At 41.5% G+C, this 17,985-nt stretch overlaps 2 protein-coding genes across 2 annotated transcripts in view; both read right to left on the bottom strand.

Annotated features, from left to right (window-relative positions):
- LOC102865081 (acidic mammalian chitinase-like) overlaps positions 1-17,775 on the bottom strand; it is a 28,969-nt gene extending 11,194 nt beyond the window's left edge. Inside the window, exons 1-8 of the mRNA XM_006899345.1 lie at positions 17,760-17,775; positions 15,355-15,384; positions 14,441-14,642; positions 13,587-13,643; positions 6,990-7,155; positions 5,622-5,746; positions 3,886-4,009; positions 3,602-3,784 (exon numbers count right to left, since the gene is read on the bottom strand). Of these exons, the coding sequence (XP_006899407.1) occupies positions 3,602-3,784; positions 3,886-4,009; positions 5,622-5,746; positions 6,990-7,155; positions 13,587-13,643; positions 14,441-14,642; positions 15,355-15,384; positions 17,760-17,775 (903 nt within the window). The remainder of the gene's footprint in view (positions 1-3,601; positions 3,785-3,885; positions 4,010-5,621; positions 5,747-6,989; positions 7,156-13,586; positions 13,644-14,440; positions 14,643-15,354; positions 15,385-17,759) is intronic.
- LOC102872520 (G patch domain and KOW motifs-containing protein-like) lies at positions 9,017-10,453 on the bottom strand. Its single transcript, XM_006899284.1, has one exon. It carries the CDS (start codon positions 10,451-10,453, stop codon positions 9,017-9,019), a length of 1,437 nt encoding a protein of 478 aa, XP_006899346.1.
- Positions 17,776-17,985: the final 210 nt, after the last annotated feature.

The raw sequence follows: 17,985 nt of genomic DNA, 5'->3' as shown, positions 1-17,985 counted from the left end.
TGGAGCTGAGCAAACTGAAGCGGTAAACAATCTCAATCTCTTCGCCATCCATCCTGATGCTAATTATTAATAATGAGACAGACTACCAAGAATGAGATAGAACAGACAGCATAAAAAACAGGTGGCCAGCAGTTCCGTGACTGAAGGCTTCAAGCCATGCCTCTCTGAGTATTTATTGAGAATCATAAGGAAGGTAAACAAAGAAAAATCACAAGGTAGTATTAAACAAAAACAAGGGATCATGGGGAAGTCTTTCACAGATAAGGCCAAGTTCTTCTCTATGGTTTACTATATGCTTATCTCAAGAGGGTGGCATTCAGTAAATAAAAACTAAGAACAATGTTCACTCTTAGAGAATGCCTTAGTGCCACAGGGTGAATTCCAGCTTGTATAAAGCCTCCCTCATATCCTGATATAGCATTTGGTTTATTAATAAATTTTATATTCACCTTCCCACATTTAATCATAGAATAATATGTGATAGATATTGTTGTAAGGTGCACAAATGTAAGATTACTTAGAATATGTTGTGGTTGTTGTTATGTGCCGTGTGACTCACGCTATGAGTTTTTTATATTTTTCCTTCTTTTCCTTTAATTACTACTTCATACAAAAAAAAATGTTGTTAGACACACAGAAATAAGTAGTCCAGTAGACTAATGAACCACAACTTCTCCGACCCAGGAGACCAGAAGAGCTAGCTGGAGCCTGGCTACTTCTGCTGACTACTCTGAAAGGGACCATACTAGAGGATTCTATGTAGAGTAGGAGAAACTATGTGGACCAAAATGAAAAATCATGTAAAAAGACAAAATTACTGATCTGATAGACTGGTGGAACCCTTGAGATTAAGACCCTTTGAATCTGGCATTTGAACTCATCTTGGTGACTCAACTTTTAGTCAAGCAATAGACAGGCCTATAGGAAAATAATAATACCACAGAGAAAGACACCTCTTGGAGGAATCAAACAGACAAGATCAAAAATATGACATATGCCCAGGAATAACGCTCAGAGGGCTGGGAAGAAGGATGACTAGAAACAGTAAACATAGAAAGGAAATGGAAAGGGTGTTGTTACATGGTACATGTAACCGATGTAATGAAACAAAATGTGTATGAACAGTTGAATAAAAACCCCATTTGTTCTGTAAACATTCACTCAAATCACACACAAAAAATAAATCTTTTTCAAGTTCTTGCTACAGAATATGAATAGATACTTCAACAAAGAAGACATTCAGATGGCAAACAAACACATGAAGACATGTTCAAAATCAGAGATGCAAATCAAAATAACTATGAGATATCATTTCACCCCAGCAACAATATCAAAGTTCAACAGAGAAGCAAACAACAAATGCTGGAAAGGTTGTGGAGAGATTTGAACCTTTATTCACTGCTTGTGGGAGGGTAAGATGGTGCAACCATTATGGAAGGCAATTTGGTGCTTTCTCAAAAAGCTGGAAATCAAAATGCCATTTGGTCCAGCACATCCACTACTGGGGATATACCCTAACAAAACCAGAACCACTATCCAAACAGATATATGCACACCAATGTTTATTGCTGCTTTATTTACAATAGCAAAGAGATGGAAGCAACCCAAATGCCCATCAATAAACAAAGGGATAGAAAAAAACATGCTATATTCATACAAAGGACTACTACACAGCACTGAAAAACAATGAACTCATAAAACATTACACAAGATGGGTGACCATTGAGGATATTATGCTGAGTGAAAAATTTTGGTCACAAAAGTACAAATACTGCATAGCACCACCGTTATAAACCAGGTCTGACATAGGGGGTTGGGAGAAGAATAGAATAAGAGTGGCTAGAACAGATGAAAGAAAAAATGTTTAAAAGGAATGTATGATTAGGCATTATATGTACAACAACAGCCCAGAATAAGAGGTACATTGCAAAGAGGACTGGGATGAGGCATGGGTAGTAATTGCCCAACAATGAATGAATATTTTAAAAAGTGAACTGTAAGAAGGGGGAAGAGGAGGTAAAATGTGCAACAAAGAATGAATGAAAATCTAACTGTTCTGTAAACTTTCATTAAAATCATAATTAAAATAAAAAATTTTATTAAAAAAAGTTCTTGCTACAGGTTCATAAACACTAATTACCACAATATTGTAACTAAAACACCAGAAAAGTTGACAAAATTGGTGAGTATAAAAATATCAGCCAATTTCTTCTTGTCTTAGTGTTGCTATTGCCATTATTGAGGTGCTGCTTTTAATATCGCATTTGCCATGGTGCTGGCTCAGGATGATAACTTTTAGAGCAGGGGGTAGATCATTGTGGAGGACCCACTGTCTCATAAAATGTGCAAATTCTACTTTTTATTAGCTGGATTTACAATGTTGGTTTTTGGATTAGCTTAGGTGGCTTTGAGTAACAACTATACAATGCTGTGCTTTGAAATAATAACGACTATTGTTGGAAGTGTTATTTTCATCATTACTACCATAGCCTTTATAAACACTGAAAGTTAAAATTGTCTCAATCTGAGAGTAACTCCAGGGCACAACAGTGGCCCTAATGAAGTTAAAGCTGAAACAATGGAGATGTAGATGGATATCACACACTGTAAGCTTTATTAAACCTAGATATTTTTGATCCTTTTGACTTCTTAAATGCTCTTGAGCATTTTTAAATTAAAAAAAAACAGCCATGACAAAACTACATGTGTTTCTAATGTGTGCTGATAAAATTATGTGATTTTCAGCTTCATTGTCATTTAGATAATAATGGCAGCTAAACTGTTATCCATAGTGAACAGTGTTTGGTGGAGCTCCTAGTTTAAGACAGGTTAGGAAGCAGGAGTGGCATCCACTTCCTAAACAACATGCCTCTGGAAACTCTATGAACTTTGAAAGGTCATGCTGAACTCGACAGCAATCAACAACAACTAAGTGGAGCATATTAGAAGGTTCCAAAAGTACATCAGCATACAGTGTAGACTTGTAGACATACCGATGAAAGTAAATAGGGCTTACCAAAAAATGGGAGCTTTGTTGTTATAACTAACTACAGGGATGTTTTTATAAAAAATAATCCATATACGCTGAAATATAACAGAAAAATTCCAGACAATCATTTTTATATCACCCTTCTCACTTTAGGTAGTCTCCACCTGTCATGGTCCATTAGTGACATGATTTCCCATTAGAGGAGGCACTACGTTTTATTTGACTTTATATGAAGTGCCCATCACAGTGTCTGACATACACAGGACCCAATAAATTTTGTTGGACATAATTAAGTAAAAATAGCTTGAGTACTATAGAGAACTCACAGAAAAGTTCTCATTTCCCCAACACATATCTAGTCTTAAAATTTTAAAGAAGCCATTTAAAAAGTTTTACATTTTGACTTGAGACTTAGATTACCATTCCTAAAAGGAGTACCTCTCCTATAATTCATTAAACTTTTTCATTTCCAAGAGGATTCCATAAATCCCTGGAGAATGTTTAGAACAGACAGAGAAATACTAGCTTAAGATAGGAAAGAGTCAAATGTTATCTAACCCTATTCCCCAAGCAACCTGTATGTCTACTGCAGCCTTTGCTAAGGGTAGTTACCTCATAGTAGGCCCAGAAACCAGCTTCCCGAGTGTAAGGCCCCACAGACCCTGGTCCTGAGATGGGTGCTCCCACAGACACATCTAAGGAAGTGAGGCGCATGGTCCGTCCATAGGTGGGGAAGCCCATGATGAGCTTCTCAGCAGGAACCCCATTATCTTGCCAGTATTTCATAGCAAATTCCTGGGAGAATACACAGCTTCAGATTCAAAGCCATTTGTGCTCCACCTCCCCCCGCTGCTCCATGCCTGTTTCCCAGTAGTAACATATAGTCCCTGCCTTACAGTGTTGAAGTAGATAAAGTCCCCATGGTCAGTAGAACCTTGGTGCAGGGGACTGTTGTGTCCTGTGGCAGTATCCCAACCTCCATGAAAGTCATAGGTCATCACACTGATGAAGTCCAGGAGTCTGGTAAGAGAACAGCACAGGAGGGATGAACAGCAGATGTAGAACAGAGAGAGTATCTTTGACTATGATCATGCTTGCAGATGGAAGTTAAAACTGTGGATGAGGCTACAGCTGGGGCTAAAATGTTTCTCGGGGACCCAGGGGATTGTCTATGGCACATTGTTGTTGATGTTGTGTACCACAGAATCAGAACCAACCCAGAGCTGAGCCTCTGCTGGGTTTTCAGAGGCAGTTAATCATACGGGAAGAGCTTGTCCATCCTTCTCGCTCAGAGCAGTTGGTGGCCTTGAATTGCATGGCTTTGGGATTGCGGTGCAGCTTCTTGCCCGTAGGCCACCAGAGCTCCACATGGCATATCTATTTTTTTTTCCAACTATGCTCCATAGAATTCTAGAAACCTGCAAGTAAATGGACGAATGAGGATAGTGGACTATTCCTCATTCCTTTCCATTCTCACTTCAACAGAACACCTTCATTTTTTTCTTTTTTATTTTAGCAATGTGTCAAATGTTTTCTTTGAAGAGGAATTTTAAAATAGCTTCATTTAAAAGCTTTAAAACCATTGGTATAACATACATTCCCAAAAATGAATTGAAGATTTTTATGTGGCCTTTGCTGAATTTTTTTGTTTTTTAAACTAACCACCTATAGGGCATTTAAAACAACTGTGCTGTAGCTCACAGTCTAACAATTGAGCTGTGGAAGTTTCCTGCCTTATTTGATTTGCAAAAATGATTCTCCATCTTTATTCAGGGACAAAAATCTAGTCTATGCTCTTATACTTATTTATAGAGACTCCTTATACTCTATTGTTTTAGAAGGCTATTTTGCAGAACATGTTCACTATCTGTTAAATCAGCCCTCAACCAGAAACAATTAACTAACTCTCTTCCAGGAAAAATAACTTCACTGTTTCTGGAACCCTCTAACCAGTCACTGTGGGCATCCAAGCCAGCACATGGTCATAGAGCACTTCAGTGAGGCTACCTTGAGAACTGCCTGGTGAAGCTGTGTGACCTCAGACGTTCCTCTGGCTTCTCATGCTGAAGATAGCTCAGCAGATTGGCAGATTGTTGGAAGACTTTGGAGAATACTTTGGTCTCTTTCCAGCCTTCTATGTCCTAGTGAGAGGCTGCAGCCTAAGAAATTCCCTAAGAGAACAATGCCAGGAACACAAACTAGGGCAACATGAGCAAACTCAGACTGACTCATAACTATTTGGATAGCCATTTGCAAAAGGTTTGATTGACACAGTGAAGAACTCTTTCCGACTCTCTGCTCCTTGTACTCCCACATATGTCCATACCTTTACAGGGGGTAATAATGCTTCCTTTCTCTAAAGGTCAGCCCAGTAGCTGGAGCCATAGGCACTCAAGCCAGCCCACTGGAGAGCCTCAAGCCACATACAAAATATCATCTAGGTCCAACAACAGACACACTGGATGCCAATTAGAGAATTAAGGAGAAGAAATGGGAGAAAACCTACAACCACTAGGCAAAAATTACAGACTGTCAATTTCATCTCACTGAGACCCCGAGTGGCACAGATCTAAATCCTACTCAAAATCAGATCTGTTACTTAGGCCTTAAGAGTGTTGGCTGCCTGACTCACGCTCCAATCTTGGCAATTTCATAGCCAGCATCAATGGTTCCTTTGCCTGCAGATACAGCTGCAGAGATTAGCAGACGATGGCGTCCTGTGGCTCGGGCTTCAGCTTCAAAAGCTTCCAACATTTCCTGCAACAAATGATAGGGTTGTTGCTATTCGTAGTTGCCGTCAAGTCAGCTCCAAACTCAAAACTACACATCCACCAGAACAAAAACCTTCCTAATCCTGGACCGACTCCAAGATTGGTTGCAGATCACATTGTTGTGATCCACAGGGTTTTCACTAGCATCTTTTGACAAGTAGATTGCTAAGCTTTCCTTCCTAAGCCATCTTAGTCTGAAAAGTCTGCTGAGCCTGTTTTGGTGTCATGGCAACACGTAAACCTCCAGTGACAGCTGGTGACAACTGCATGTGAGGTAAACTGAAAAACTCACTCAATGCCATCAAGTTGGTCATGGCTCATAGTGACTCTCCACTGGGTTTCCAAGACTGCAAATTGCAAAAGAAGGAGGCTATCCATCTTTTCTCCCAAGAGGGCCTGGGGGATTTGAATCACTGGAAAGGTGCAGCCTTTGGTTTAGCAACACAACTCACTACAAACTGTATCACCAGAGCACACGTGAGGTATAATGACAAGAAACTGAGACTGTGCTTCACACAGAAGGTGAGAATACTATCACTGAGCATCACTAGCCACCAAAATATAGAATAATATCAAAATTATGGTTAGTGTTGACCATATGGAAAACATACTGCTTCTAAATAACCCAAATATTGTTAAATATAGTAACACATGGTGGGGTAACTCTCCTTGCTTCTGTCTGCGTACTAGACTTACATGTGAATGAGCTAAAGCTTGGGACCCAAATTTTCTGCAATCTTTTTCTGTGCTTCCTCATTGAAGCAGAATCTTAAAGAGAGAGATGTTTTTGAGACCTCTATTACCTTCCAATTATGGTTTGGGGACAAATTTTGTTGTTAGTTACTCTTGAGTCAATTCTAACTCATGACATCATACGATGATAAAACTATCCCATGGGATTTTCTGGGCTATGGCCTCTCAGAAGCCAGTAAACTAGCACTTCTTCTGAGGTGCTTCTGAGTAGGTTTGATCTATCAACCTTCCAGCTAGTAGTCAAGCATGTTACTATTTGTACCACCCAGGAACTCTTGGGCAAATTATTTCTGTATGATTTGACAGTTTTTCAACACTCAGAAATAGAACCATATATGCATAGTGCCTAAAAGAGTGTCTGACATGTTAAAATTGGCTTTCTTACCTCCCTTTCTCCTTTCCTGGGGAAATAGCCAGTCAGGAGTGGGGGATCCCCAGACCTCCTGACTTTGTTAACTGTATCTGTTGGTCCTTACCTCAATCAGAATGGTAAAACGTTGCTTATCCTCGGGTGGACTTCCCCGGGAGCCAGGGTACTCAAAGTCAAGGTCAATGCCATCGAACCCATGTAGCCGAAGATACTCAACCACAGAGTCAATAAAAATCTTCCGGTTGGCAGCTGTGGCCACCATGGTGGTAAACCTGGAGAAGGTATGGTCCTTATTCATGTGGCACCACATTTGTCCCCTCCCATGTGGATTTGGTGTAACTCAGGCTCTAAGAGAAAGAGCAATCACTACCCATTCCTGTTCTTAGAAAGCCAGTTTCATCTCCACGAGCTACTCTGAGTGTCTGATGTCATAAAAATCCTCCCAGTCTATAAAATAGGCCTTGAGGTGATTGCAAACATTCCTCTACTATTTTAGTGCCACCAAGTGACAAGTTACTTTCCAATGTAACTATGAATTCCCAAGTCCCTTCAGGAAGGGCATCATAATTCAGTAATAGGGCAAGCAGAACTGTATCTTCAAACCCAGTTTCTCTCAAAACATGTGTCATTACAACCCTTCCCTCCCTCTTCCTTCTCTCCTGACTTTATGATAATTACAGCTACTTACATTCAGGATTCCTGGGAACATTTCCTTATGTTCTTGCACCTCTGTGTCTGCTCATGTGGTTTTCTTCTCCTTAAATGTCTTTTCCAATCTTTCTGACAGAATTCTGCTCACTATTCACTGCCCTTTTCAAATGGTAGTTCTTATTTTAAACTTCTGGCCTATGCAGAATTTAGCATGGCATTCTCATAAACTTTTTAATCCATTTTCCATATGCCACTGTAGCACTCACTCATTACAGGATTCAGTTACATGTATGTAGATTTGACTCCCTAACTAGATAGGAAACTGCCTGGGGTTCTTTTATATAACCTTTTTAAACTTCCTGGTATTTTTATTAATTTGTTTTTGTCTCACTCTGTGCTATTCAGCGTTGAGTCAGAACTGACCCATAGTTGATCCTCTGGTGGATTTTCAGAGGTAGTTAATCACACGGGAGGAGACTGCTGGAATTCTTCCAGCTGACATTATGCTCTAACACACCTTTTCTTCAGTTATTGAAATAGAGGAGCACATTACATCCTTTAAGACTCCAATAGTTTTGCTGTTGGGTTTTTTTTCCCCCAGAGGGAAAAAAATTTTTAAAATTAATTTTAATGAAAGTTAACAGACTTTGGATTTCCATTCATTCATTCACTCATTGTTGCACACTTTCCTTCCTTCCCACCCCTCCCCTCCAGTTTGCTTCTCTTTGAAAAGTAAAAATAAAACAAAAAAATTATTTCATTGTTAGTCTACTCCATATGCAGCTTTCATTCTGGACTTTTGTCTTGACAATAATACCTACTCACATATCCCTTTCTCTCCCTCATTCTGTTTCAGTGCAGTATACATTATTCCCTCTTCTCCCCATCCCCCAAGTCAGTCCCACTTTACAACAGTGGCATTATGAAGTATTTGTCCTTTTATGGCTGAGATATTTTACTCAGTATAATGTCCTCCAGGGTTACCCATTCTGTATATTTCGTGAGTTCGTTTTTCAATGCTGCATAGTATCCCATTGTGTGAATATAACACAGCTTCTCCAGCCATTCCTTTGTTGATTGGTACTTGGGTTGTTTCCAAGTCTTTGCTATTGTGAACAAAGCAGCAATAAACATGGGTGTGCATAGATCTGCTTGGGCAGCAGTTCTGGTTTCTGTAGGGTAAATTCCCAATAGTGGAATTGCTGGGTCAAATGGTTTTTCTGTTTACAACTTTTTGACAAAGCACCATACTGCCTTCCAGAGTGGTTACTCCATTTTACCTACCACAGACAGTGAATAAGGGTCCCAGTATCTCTGCAACCTCTCCAGCATTTGATGTTTGCTGCTCTGTTGAATTTTGCTATTTTTTCCTGGACTAAGATGGTCTCTCATAGTTGTTTCAAAGGACAAGTATTTTTTTATTTTATTTTATTTTTATTGTACACATTGGGAACAGTATGAAGAACAGAAAAGATACACAGGTCAGTCTTCATCTGAGTTGCTGGGACCCATGTACTGGCAGACAGCATCATAGTGAAGCTCCACCAACTGATTCTCTCTCTGAAGCCGCACCAAAGCTCGGTTCCGTTCTGTGTCCCAGTCAATTAGCTGTCCTACCCTTCCAGCTTGGGGTCCCAGCACCACCATTACCCGTTCGCCACGGACCTTGGGAATCAGGGTTTCCAGCATGTCTTCCCTCAGGTCTTCTAGGATCTGGTTTTCATCTGTCCGACACACACAAGTATCTGGGCTGAGGACATCTTCAATTATCATCTTGGTGTTGTAATACTGGCCACCTTTGTGCAACTTGTCCACAAACCGCACACGCAGGTCTCTGCGTAACCAGTGTTGTTTCTTTGGGCTTGCTTTCGCACTTTTAACTGTGAATCCATCTTGTTGATCTGGAGGGCGTTTCCGCTTCCTCTCCTGAAGTGCCTTCAAAGATGAGGCTGTTCCATTCTGTTGCTCTGAGGAAGTTTTTCTCACCTGACTTAAATGCAAGTTCTTGTCAAACTCCTGCTGTGAGACAGGCAGTAGGCAGTATTCACTAATAGTCACCACTTGGTTCCCCACTGCCAGACGAACCATGGCTCGGGCATTGTCAGGATCAAGGCCCTCTACCTTCCCATAAATGCCTCGGTGGGGGCCAGATCGAACCACTACAGCTCTTCCAGGCACCAGTCCTTGAGGCTCACCTTCTTTCAGCTTCTCTTGTTCCTCATCCGGCTTAGGCACTCGGTGGGGGGCTGTACAGGCTAGGGCTTGGGCCTCAGTCAGGTTGGCACCAAGTCCTAACCCCTTAGGCCTCAGCGCACTGACACGAGGCTTCACAACTTGATTGAAGGTACGGCCAATGCCCTGACCAGGTTTCCAGCCCATACCCCGAAGCATGGCCAGTCCATAAGCCTCCACAGGTACCGTCTCATAATCTGCCTCCTCTGGTACCGTTTCAGCCTGGAGTTTGCTGCCTGCTCCTTCCCCACTGGAGTTGCCTTCTTTCGGGATCATAGGGATAGTGAGCGTGGCGTTGACGTTCTCATTCTCTCTCTCCTCCAGAGTCTTTCTGGATTCCTCAATGAGCTCCTCTGCTGCCTGGGACAGAAGCGCCTCATCCGCCAAGGCCTCATCCGCCAAGGCCTCAGCACCTGTTGACGGTCCAGGTGCTTTAGTCAATAGCTGCCTGTGGTGTCTATTCTGGATTAAAGGGATAACAAGTTCCTTGGCGCCTTCTGAAGGCTTCACACTCTGCAGCTCCCTCTCTTCCACAGTACTCAAGAAATCCTTCTCCTCGGGGGCAGTCCTCTTACTGTGTTCAAGGTCCACCATACGCCTCCGAGAGGACGTGCGGCTGAAGCTGAAAGAGACCGGGGAAGGAGAGACCGCCGTAGCCGGCAAAGCAGTTTCTTCCGCATTCGCCATCTTGACCCTTTTCCCAGGCCTGTGCCGCGCGGTTTGCCAAGAAGCTTTTGGGCGCTGTGCTCTTAAATGCCTGTGAACAAACGCAATATCTTTCCCATAATACACTGGGGCCGTGGCGCGGGCGGAAATGAGGGCCCTGGGAACGCGCGGTCGTTCTTTTTTTCCGGAACGCGTGGCTCAAAGCATCCTGGGAAATGTAGTTCAGTCCTCTGAGGAATCAAGTACGTTACTTTCTCTGAAGAATCTTTTGTTCTGTTAAAACTTTTAGCATCTGCACATCCAAAAACTTCTCCAAAAGGATAAAAAAGGAAGCCACAGACTAGGAAAAAATATTTGGTAATGACATGTCTGTTGTTATTGTTGTTGTTAAGTGCCGTTGAGTCATAGGCGATTCATAGCGACCCTATGAACAAGTCCTCGACCCTTGTGTGACTTTCATCCTCTCTCCAGGTTCAGAGGGTTTCAGGAGACAAGCTGTTTACGGAAGTGGATGCCACTCTTGCTTCCAAGCTTGTTTTAACCGGGGAGCCCCATCAAACACTGTCCACTATGGGTAACCATTATCTCATTTGACACATCAGTGTCACAGTGTTCACCTTCACAGCAACCACAGGTTGACTCTGTACGGCAAGTGGACACACCAGGACTATACGACCTACAAGAATGTTTGACCAAAACCAATTAAGAACTGGCCTGAGGGCCATGGATTAGTCACCCACCCATGTGTAATAAGGGACTTCTTATCTAGAGTTTATAGAATACCGCCACAAAAAAGATAAAGGTAAACAATCCAATCACAAAATAGGCACAGGATATGAATAGACACTTCACCAAAGATGACATTCAGATGGTCAACAAACATATGAAGAAATGTTCAAGGGAGCTCTGGTGGCCTAGTGGCAAGAAGCTGCGATACAATCACAAAGGTAAAGTGTTCAAATCCACCATATGCTCCTCTGGAGAAGGAGGGACAATCTCCTCCTGTGCCAATTGGATCTGATTTGATGGTACACAGCAAGAAAAAGAAAAAATGGAGACCTGTTCAAAATCCTTAGCTCTAAGAGAGATGCAAATCAAAACAACTATGAGATATCATCTTACTCCAGTAACAATAGCAAAATTCAACAGAGCAGCAAACAATGCTGGCGAGGTTGTGAAGAAACTAGAACACTTATTCACTGTTGAGGGGAGTGTAAAATGGTGCAACCTCTTGAAAGGATCAGTTATCAGCAACTCAGTTTCTTATAAAGTACAGTTAAACCCACCCCACCCGCTTGAGTGGTTTTTAGCGAACAAACAACCCCCACCTGTGGTAAATCCCATCTTGATTGATCAACTGCCATAAAGTGGAATTATTCTTCTTTTTAAGGGCACAAGGGATTGATTTTTCTGCATTTCTGTATCTGAAGTAACCTATAAGATTCAAATAGGTTTCCAAACTGTTTCCCTGAGCTATGGCTAGCCAATTGAAGGTGGACAAATACCCAAACTACTGTGGATGGCCAATCATGGTGTGTACGGTCGGGCAGGGGAGTAGCAGAGGTATAAAAGGAGGAGCAGACATCAATTCGGGGCTCTCGGCTGGATGCTGCTGTGTCAGCATGCGGGAGCCCTGGTTCGAACTCGAAATAAACTTTGTTAATTCGGCTAATTGGCTTGGTGATCTTTCTGGTGACTCGCTGTTACACCTCTATGGAAGGCAGTAAGTTGCTTTCCCAAAAAGTTGGAAATGCAAATACCATTTGACCCAGCAATTCCACTACTGGAATTTTACCCTAAAGAAACCAGAACTGCCACCCAAACAGATAAATGCACACCCATGTTTATTGCTGCTTTGTTCACAATAGCAAAGAGTTGGAAACAACCCAAGTGCCCATCAACAAACAAATGGCTGGAGAAGCTGTGTTGTATTCACACAATGGAATATTATGCAGCACTGAAAAATAAAGAACTCATGAAATATTACAAATGAGTGACCATAGAGGACATTATGCTAAGTGAAATATCTAAGTCACAAAAAGACAAGTACTGCATAATGCCACTGTTATAAAACAGGACTGACATGGGGGTTAGGGGGAAACTAATAAAAGAGGGGATAAAAAATGTACATGACATTGAAACAGACAAGGGATTGAACGGTATAAAAGGAATATATGGTTAGGTATTATTTGCATGATAAGCATCCAGATATAGGAGCTGCATAGTAAATGGACTTGGCCAGGGGAGGGGGGGTCAGGGAAAGGGACACAACTGTATAACAATGAATTAATTTTTTTCCCCCAAAGAATAAAACTAACTGGTAATGAAGTGGGCATGGAGGAAAGTGTGCAACAAGAAATGAGTGGAAATCCAAAGTCTTTAGAAACTTTCATTAAAATATCAATTAAAAAATATTTTATGTATCCATAAGCAAGTGAGGTTTTATCATCTGTATAAATTAGGTTGTTGATTAGTCTTTCCAGAATCCAACAGTTTTTTCATTCCTGTGTACCTCTGGCTTAGATATTCGGTATCTAACATAATATTTGACACATAAGACATATTCAATAAACACTTGATGAAATACATTAAAGCCTTCAAAACAAACAGATGTTATGTGTTAGATTGTGCTCATAGATGACTCCTCTGCACTGTTTCTCCTCTAGGCCTGTCTGCTATGCACTGGAGATAAATTCTCAGCTCTAAGCAACTTCCTTTTCAAGATAAAAATGCATTGTCATATTGAATCATCATAACTGATTCATAACTGACCCTCTGGTGGGTTTTCATAATCTGTTAATTGCACAGGAAGTAATTGTCTGTCTTCCTTCCAAGGAGTCACTGGTAGATTCAAACTACCAGAAAGGCATTACCTTTGAGTTTGCAGTGCAATTCCCTATAGGATAGGCCACCAGAGCTCCCTACTCCTTCACAATGAGCATGTCTGTAATCAGCCAAACACTGTTTTCTGCTCACTCATTTTCTGGTTCTAGGTCTACTCCAGTTTCTAGCATAGCGCCTACAGACCCATTTCTGAGATATTTGATAATACTTTTCATCCTCTTCCCCCTTTCTTCACTTTCAAACTAGCTTCAGGTTCTTCCTTCTTGCATCAGCCTGGGCTCCAACTCCCCATAAAACGAAAAGTTCTTACTTCTGGGTGCCGAAGTTCCATCCACCAATTGCCAGGAGTGTAACCAAGTTTTCATTACTGATGAGAAAGAAGAGAAGTCCATTTTAGCCAAGCATAGGGAAATCATCTCATGAAGTCCAAGTAGCTATTCCTCAGACTCATGTTTGTAACACTAAAAGAACAGAACTCCACTTGAGATCCCCCTCTGTTCCTCAAAGAATTAACCATTATGCTGTTATGTGAACCATTCCGATGGGAGCACCCACATCTGAGTTCTGAACCACCTGGGCAACTTATCTCTCATGGATAGAATGGTGGACATTTGGGCAAATGGACTCAAAGACTCTAGAACTTGCACTCCAACACCACTACTAACTCCTCTCAAAAGTGTCAAATGTACCATCTATTTGAAAACAGGGAATATTCCAAATAGAGTTCACTCCTCCCATCCTACTCTCAATAAAAAGGCAGTTACTTGAGAAAGTTCATTAACAGAAGCTAATGAACAGTCAGCTTTTGAATCTTTTTCCCTTAAAGTTTCTCTGGCATTCTGGACTTTTTCTTGCTCCCTACCTCCACCTCAGAGGGACATAGTCTCGATAGGAAGGAATACAATTTAGATCTATCAGGGAGATGAAGGGAAATGGATTAGAGTGATGAAACCAACAATTCTAGGTGATAAAAATCTCTCAGGAAAAGAAATTTTCCTTTTTATCAAAGTGCCTTGGCAGTTCTATTCTCTACCCCAAAGTCATTCTTTCCATACTGTGAACTTTAGCACTGGGGAAATGATCCCCAATATTAGTTTTTAGTCTTGAGTCTACCCAGAGTTTTTGTCCTGGGACTCCCCATACATTCTAGAACAAGGTACTCACTGTTGCTTAAGGGCCTGGAACCGGGGGTAGAGGACATCATCATTCCACTCATAGGGCGCGATCTTGTTATTGGCCATAGTGGCGAAGGCATAGATGAGATGTGTACACAGGCAGGGATCCACATTCTCTGGCATGTATTTGGCAGGGTCTGGGCGGTACTGGGACCAGTTGGTGAAGTAACACACTAGCTTCGTTGCTGTACCTGGTTGAGAAGAGCAGAGGCTGGGAGTTAAAAATGATGTGGAGCTCTTGGAGCTCCTCCAGGGGCTCAATGGAAAGGAATGGCAGAAATACTCTGGGAATACAGTTCTTTGTACTAAGGACCAGGAATGTGGAGAGGACACAGAATTCTGGGCTCATACTGATTAGGTAAAACTGCAAGCTAAAAGTGTTCCCCATCTCAAGAAGTGAGTACAATCATACAATAAAAGGGAAACTTTTTTCCTGAAGATATTTAAGATCTGCAGAGTTAATTATTCTCAACATGAGTTTATTATTATTATTAATTATTGTTAAGTCTGATTCATGGTGACCCCATGTGTGCCGAGGAGATAACTATACAGGATTCTCAAGACTGTTACTTTTTTTTTTTTTACTGTTACTTTTTTAGAAGAAGATTGCTGGGCCTGTCTTTCAAGATCAGTTAATTGTTTCCACCACCTAATGTGATCTCAACTCTATATCATGATAAGTGTCATTCTGGCCCTTGGCAGTCCTCATTCCTACCCCTTACTTAAAGGAATATGAATGTTGGAATCAGGCAGGGAGAGAACTGCCTCTACCAGAGGTGGTAAAGGGGCGACAGCTTTGACTATCTTATAAAAGCTGGAAACCAGCCCTCTCAAGTGCTTGAATACTTAAGTCGGCTGGTTGTCAAAATTCCCTTCTCAGAAGGAAAGCTTCACAATACTCACCAAGCTGCAGCTGCAGTAGCACAGCCAGACCTGTCAAACAGCAAGCAATAACATTATAAAAGTGATTAATTAGGTTTCTGACATGCATACACAAAATGCTAAAATGACGGTTTTTGTGTCAGACACATATAATATTTATATTCACTACAATTTGTTTTTGTTGTTAGCTTCCATCAAGTCAAGTACACCCATAGCAGTCCTATAAATAACAGATCTGAACCCTGTCCTATTCTGTTCCATCCTCATCATCTCTGACACACTGGAGCGCAGTGCTGTATTTATTGTTTAAATACATCTGGTTGAGGGGTTTCCTCTCTTACTGAAAGCCCTAACGTATTCCAGAGGCTTACCTAGTAAGTCCCAGAAAATTATTCTTTCCCACATAATTTTTTCTCAACCTTTCCAAGTATGATGTCCCTTTCCAAGAGACAACCTCTCCTAGCAACATGTCCAAAATATGTGAGGTCAAGTTTCACCATCCTTGCCTCTAAGGAGCACTCTGGCTATACTTCATTCACCACAATAGAAATAAGTAAATTTAGAAACAAACAAAAAGTTGTTTTTTTTAAAAAAAGTAGCAAGTCTACAATTCAGCCCAGTCTTCACAGAGAAATCATGGGCCTGTTGCCTGGCTGGGTAACAACGGTAATGAAAAGCACTCAACTCTTGATGAATCCTGTCCAGCTTTTTCTCTCCACAGTTTCTGCCTTAATTACTTCGGGTGATGGAGCTGGTGGAAAGTAGGCAAATCCTGAATCCTGGAGCTGTGTTCTCCATCACCTTCTGAATAGTAAACTAGAAAGGGTATGCATGGGCTTTTGAGTCAGACATTGCTACATTTGAAGACTAGATTTTCTACCTCCAACTAAAATATGTTGAACACCTTACTGTGTTTCTTTTAACTCCAACTTGCTTACTAGCAAACATTGGCCGATAAAACCTACTTTAACAATTTGTTGTCAGAAATTAATGAGATTATTGAAGTGGGAGTACCTAACATAGAGGCAGAATTGAATAAATATGTTTTATTAATATTCTCAATCCAGTTATTTTTGGCCAAGATCTGACTTTACTCTTAATCAAATGTTTAATATTTTGGAGAGGTCCCTAACAGCAGACTTTACCATCACAATATGTCTTTTAATTTCCTGGCTCCTGGTACCAAGAGTGCTGACTGTGGAGCCAAGGAAACTAAAAGCTGTTAACAATCTCAATCTCTTCATCGCCTATTATGATGCTGCCAATTAGCCCAGTGGTGAGAATCTTTGATTTCCTGATGTTGAGCTTCAATCTGTATTGAAGGCTGAAGTCCTTGACCTTCTGCAACAAGTGCTTCAGGTTCACCTCAGTTTTAGCAAGCAGAGTTGTGTCATCTGTGTAACATAGATTGTTGATGAGTCTTTCTCCAATCCTGATGCCATCTTCCTCCTCATAGAGCCCAGCCTCCCAGATGATCTGTGCTGCATATAGATTGAAAAGGTATGGAGACAGGACACATCCCTGGTGTACACCTTCCCCCATTTTGAACCATGCAGGGTTTCCCTGCTCTGTTCTGAAGAGATAACTGAACACCCTGTAGAGCTCAGGTCTACTCTGGTATGCATGGGGTTGTCATGACTCAGAATTAACTTCACAGTGACTGGTTTGGTTGGTTACATTTGGTTCACTCTTGTCATTATTTGTCATTAAACTAATTCCAACCCATAGTTCCCTACAGAACATAGTAAAACTGTCCCTCCTGGGTTCCTAGGCTCTAATCATTACAGACACAGATGGCCAGGTCACTTCTTTTACAGAATGTCTAGTGGGTTCATACCACCATTCCACCAGGGCTCTCTAGCTTGATAATATATTTTAATAAGTATCATTAATAGTATGTTTATAAATATGATGAATGGCCTTTCTAGAATATAAGTATAAATGTCTGCTAATCTAGATCCTGCAATCATCTTCCACACATTTCCATCTCCCTTGGGGATATTCTCCTATATCATATCTGCCTGCTCCCTACTCTTACGATAAAGTAGCACATAATTTATGGGGCCAAAGAGAGAAGAAGGGAAAGAGATGAATAAACATGTCAGGCAGTCATTTCCCTTGGGAGGAACTAGCAACACGTGGGAAGATTCATTTGCTGGGCTCTCTGAAATATACAAGGAAGTTCCTCTTCTCCCTCTGAAGAGTGAGCATGTGCAGGAGACCAATAGTTCCCACAGCCTGACAGCACAGGAGCTTGAAGAGGATGGTACGTGACCAGGAAAAGAGATTCATGGTGCACAAGATCCAGACAGAGCCTGTCTTTGTTGACGCCAGGTGCTCAGTTTCTGCTCCCTGATCTTGCTGGAAAGGACTCTCTAAATGTAGAGAAGAAGAGGGTAAGGGGGAGTTGGGTCTGTGTAACTCACCAGCCCAAAGCAGCATCTTCCCCATCTCTGCCGTAGTCCCAGCACAAGGTATGGGGCCCCAGGAGCTCTATATCAGGTCCAAGTGGGGAGGGCTCTGATTATCTCTGTGAAAGTGGAACAGCTGCAGTAGAGCATGTGCCCACAATCCACCCCCAGGGCCTGCTTCCAGTTCAACACTTGTGCCATTTCCAAGGTCCCTGGGCAGCCTCTCTTGTTGTCAGGATTT

The sequence above is a fragment of the Elephantulus edwardii genome, unplaced genomic scaffold (assembly GCF_000299155.1).
Source record: "Elephantulus edwardii isolate Elephantulus edwardi_28Jun2011 unplaced genomic scaffold, EleEdw1.0 scaffold00252, whole genome shotgun sequence".
Taxonomy (NCBI): domain Eukaryota; kingdom Metazoa; phylum Chordata; class Mammalia; order Macroscelidea; family Macroscelididae; genus Elephantulus; species Elephantulus edwardii.
The sequence above is the reverse complement of the archived record's forward strand: the minus strand, read 5'-3'. Positions and strand labels throughout refer to the sequence as shown.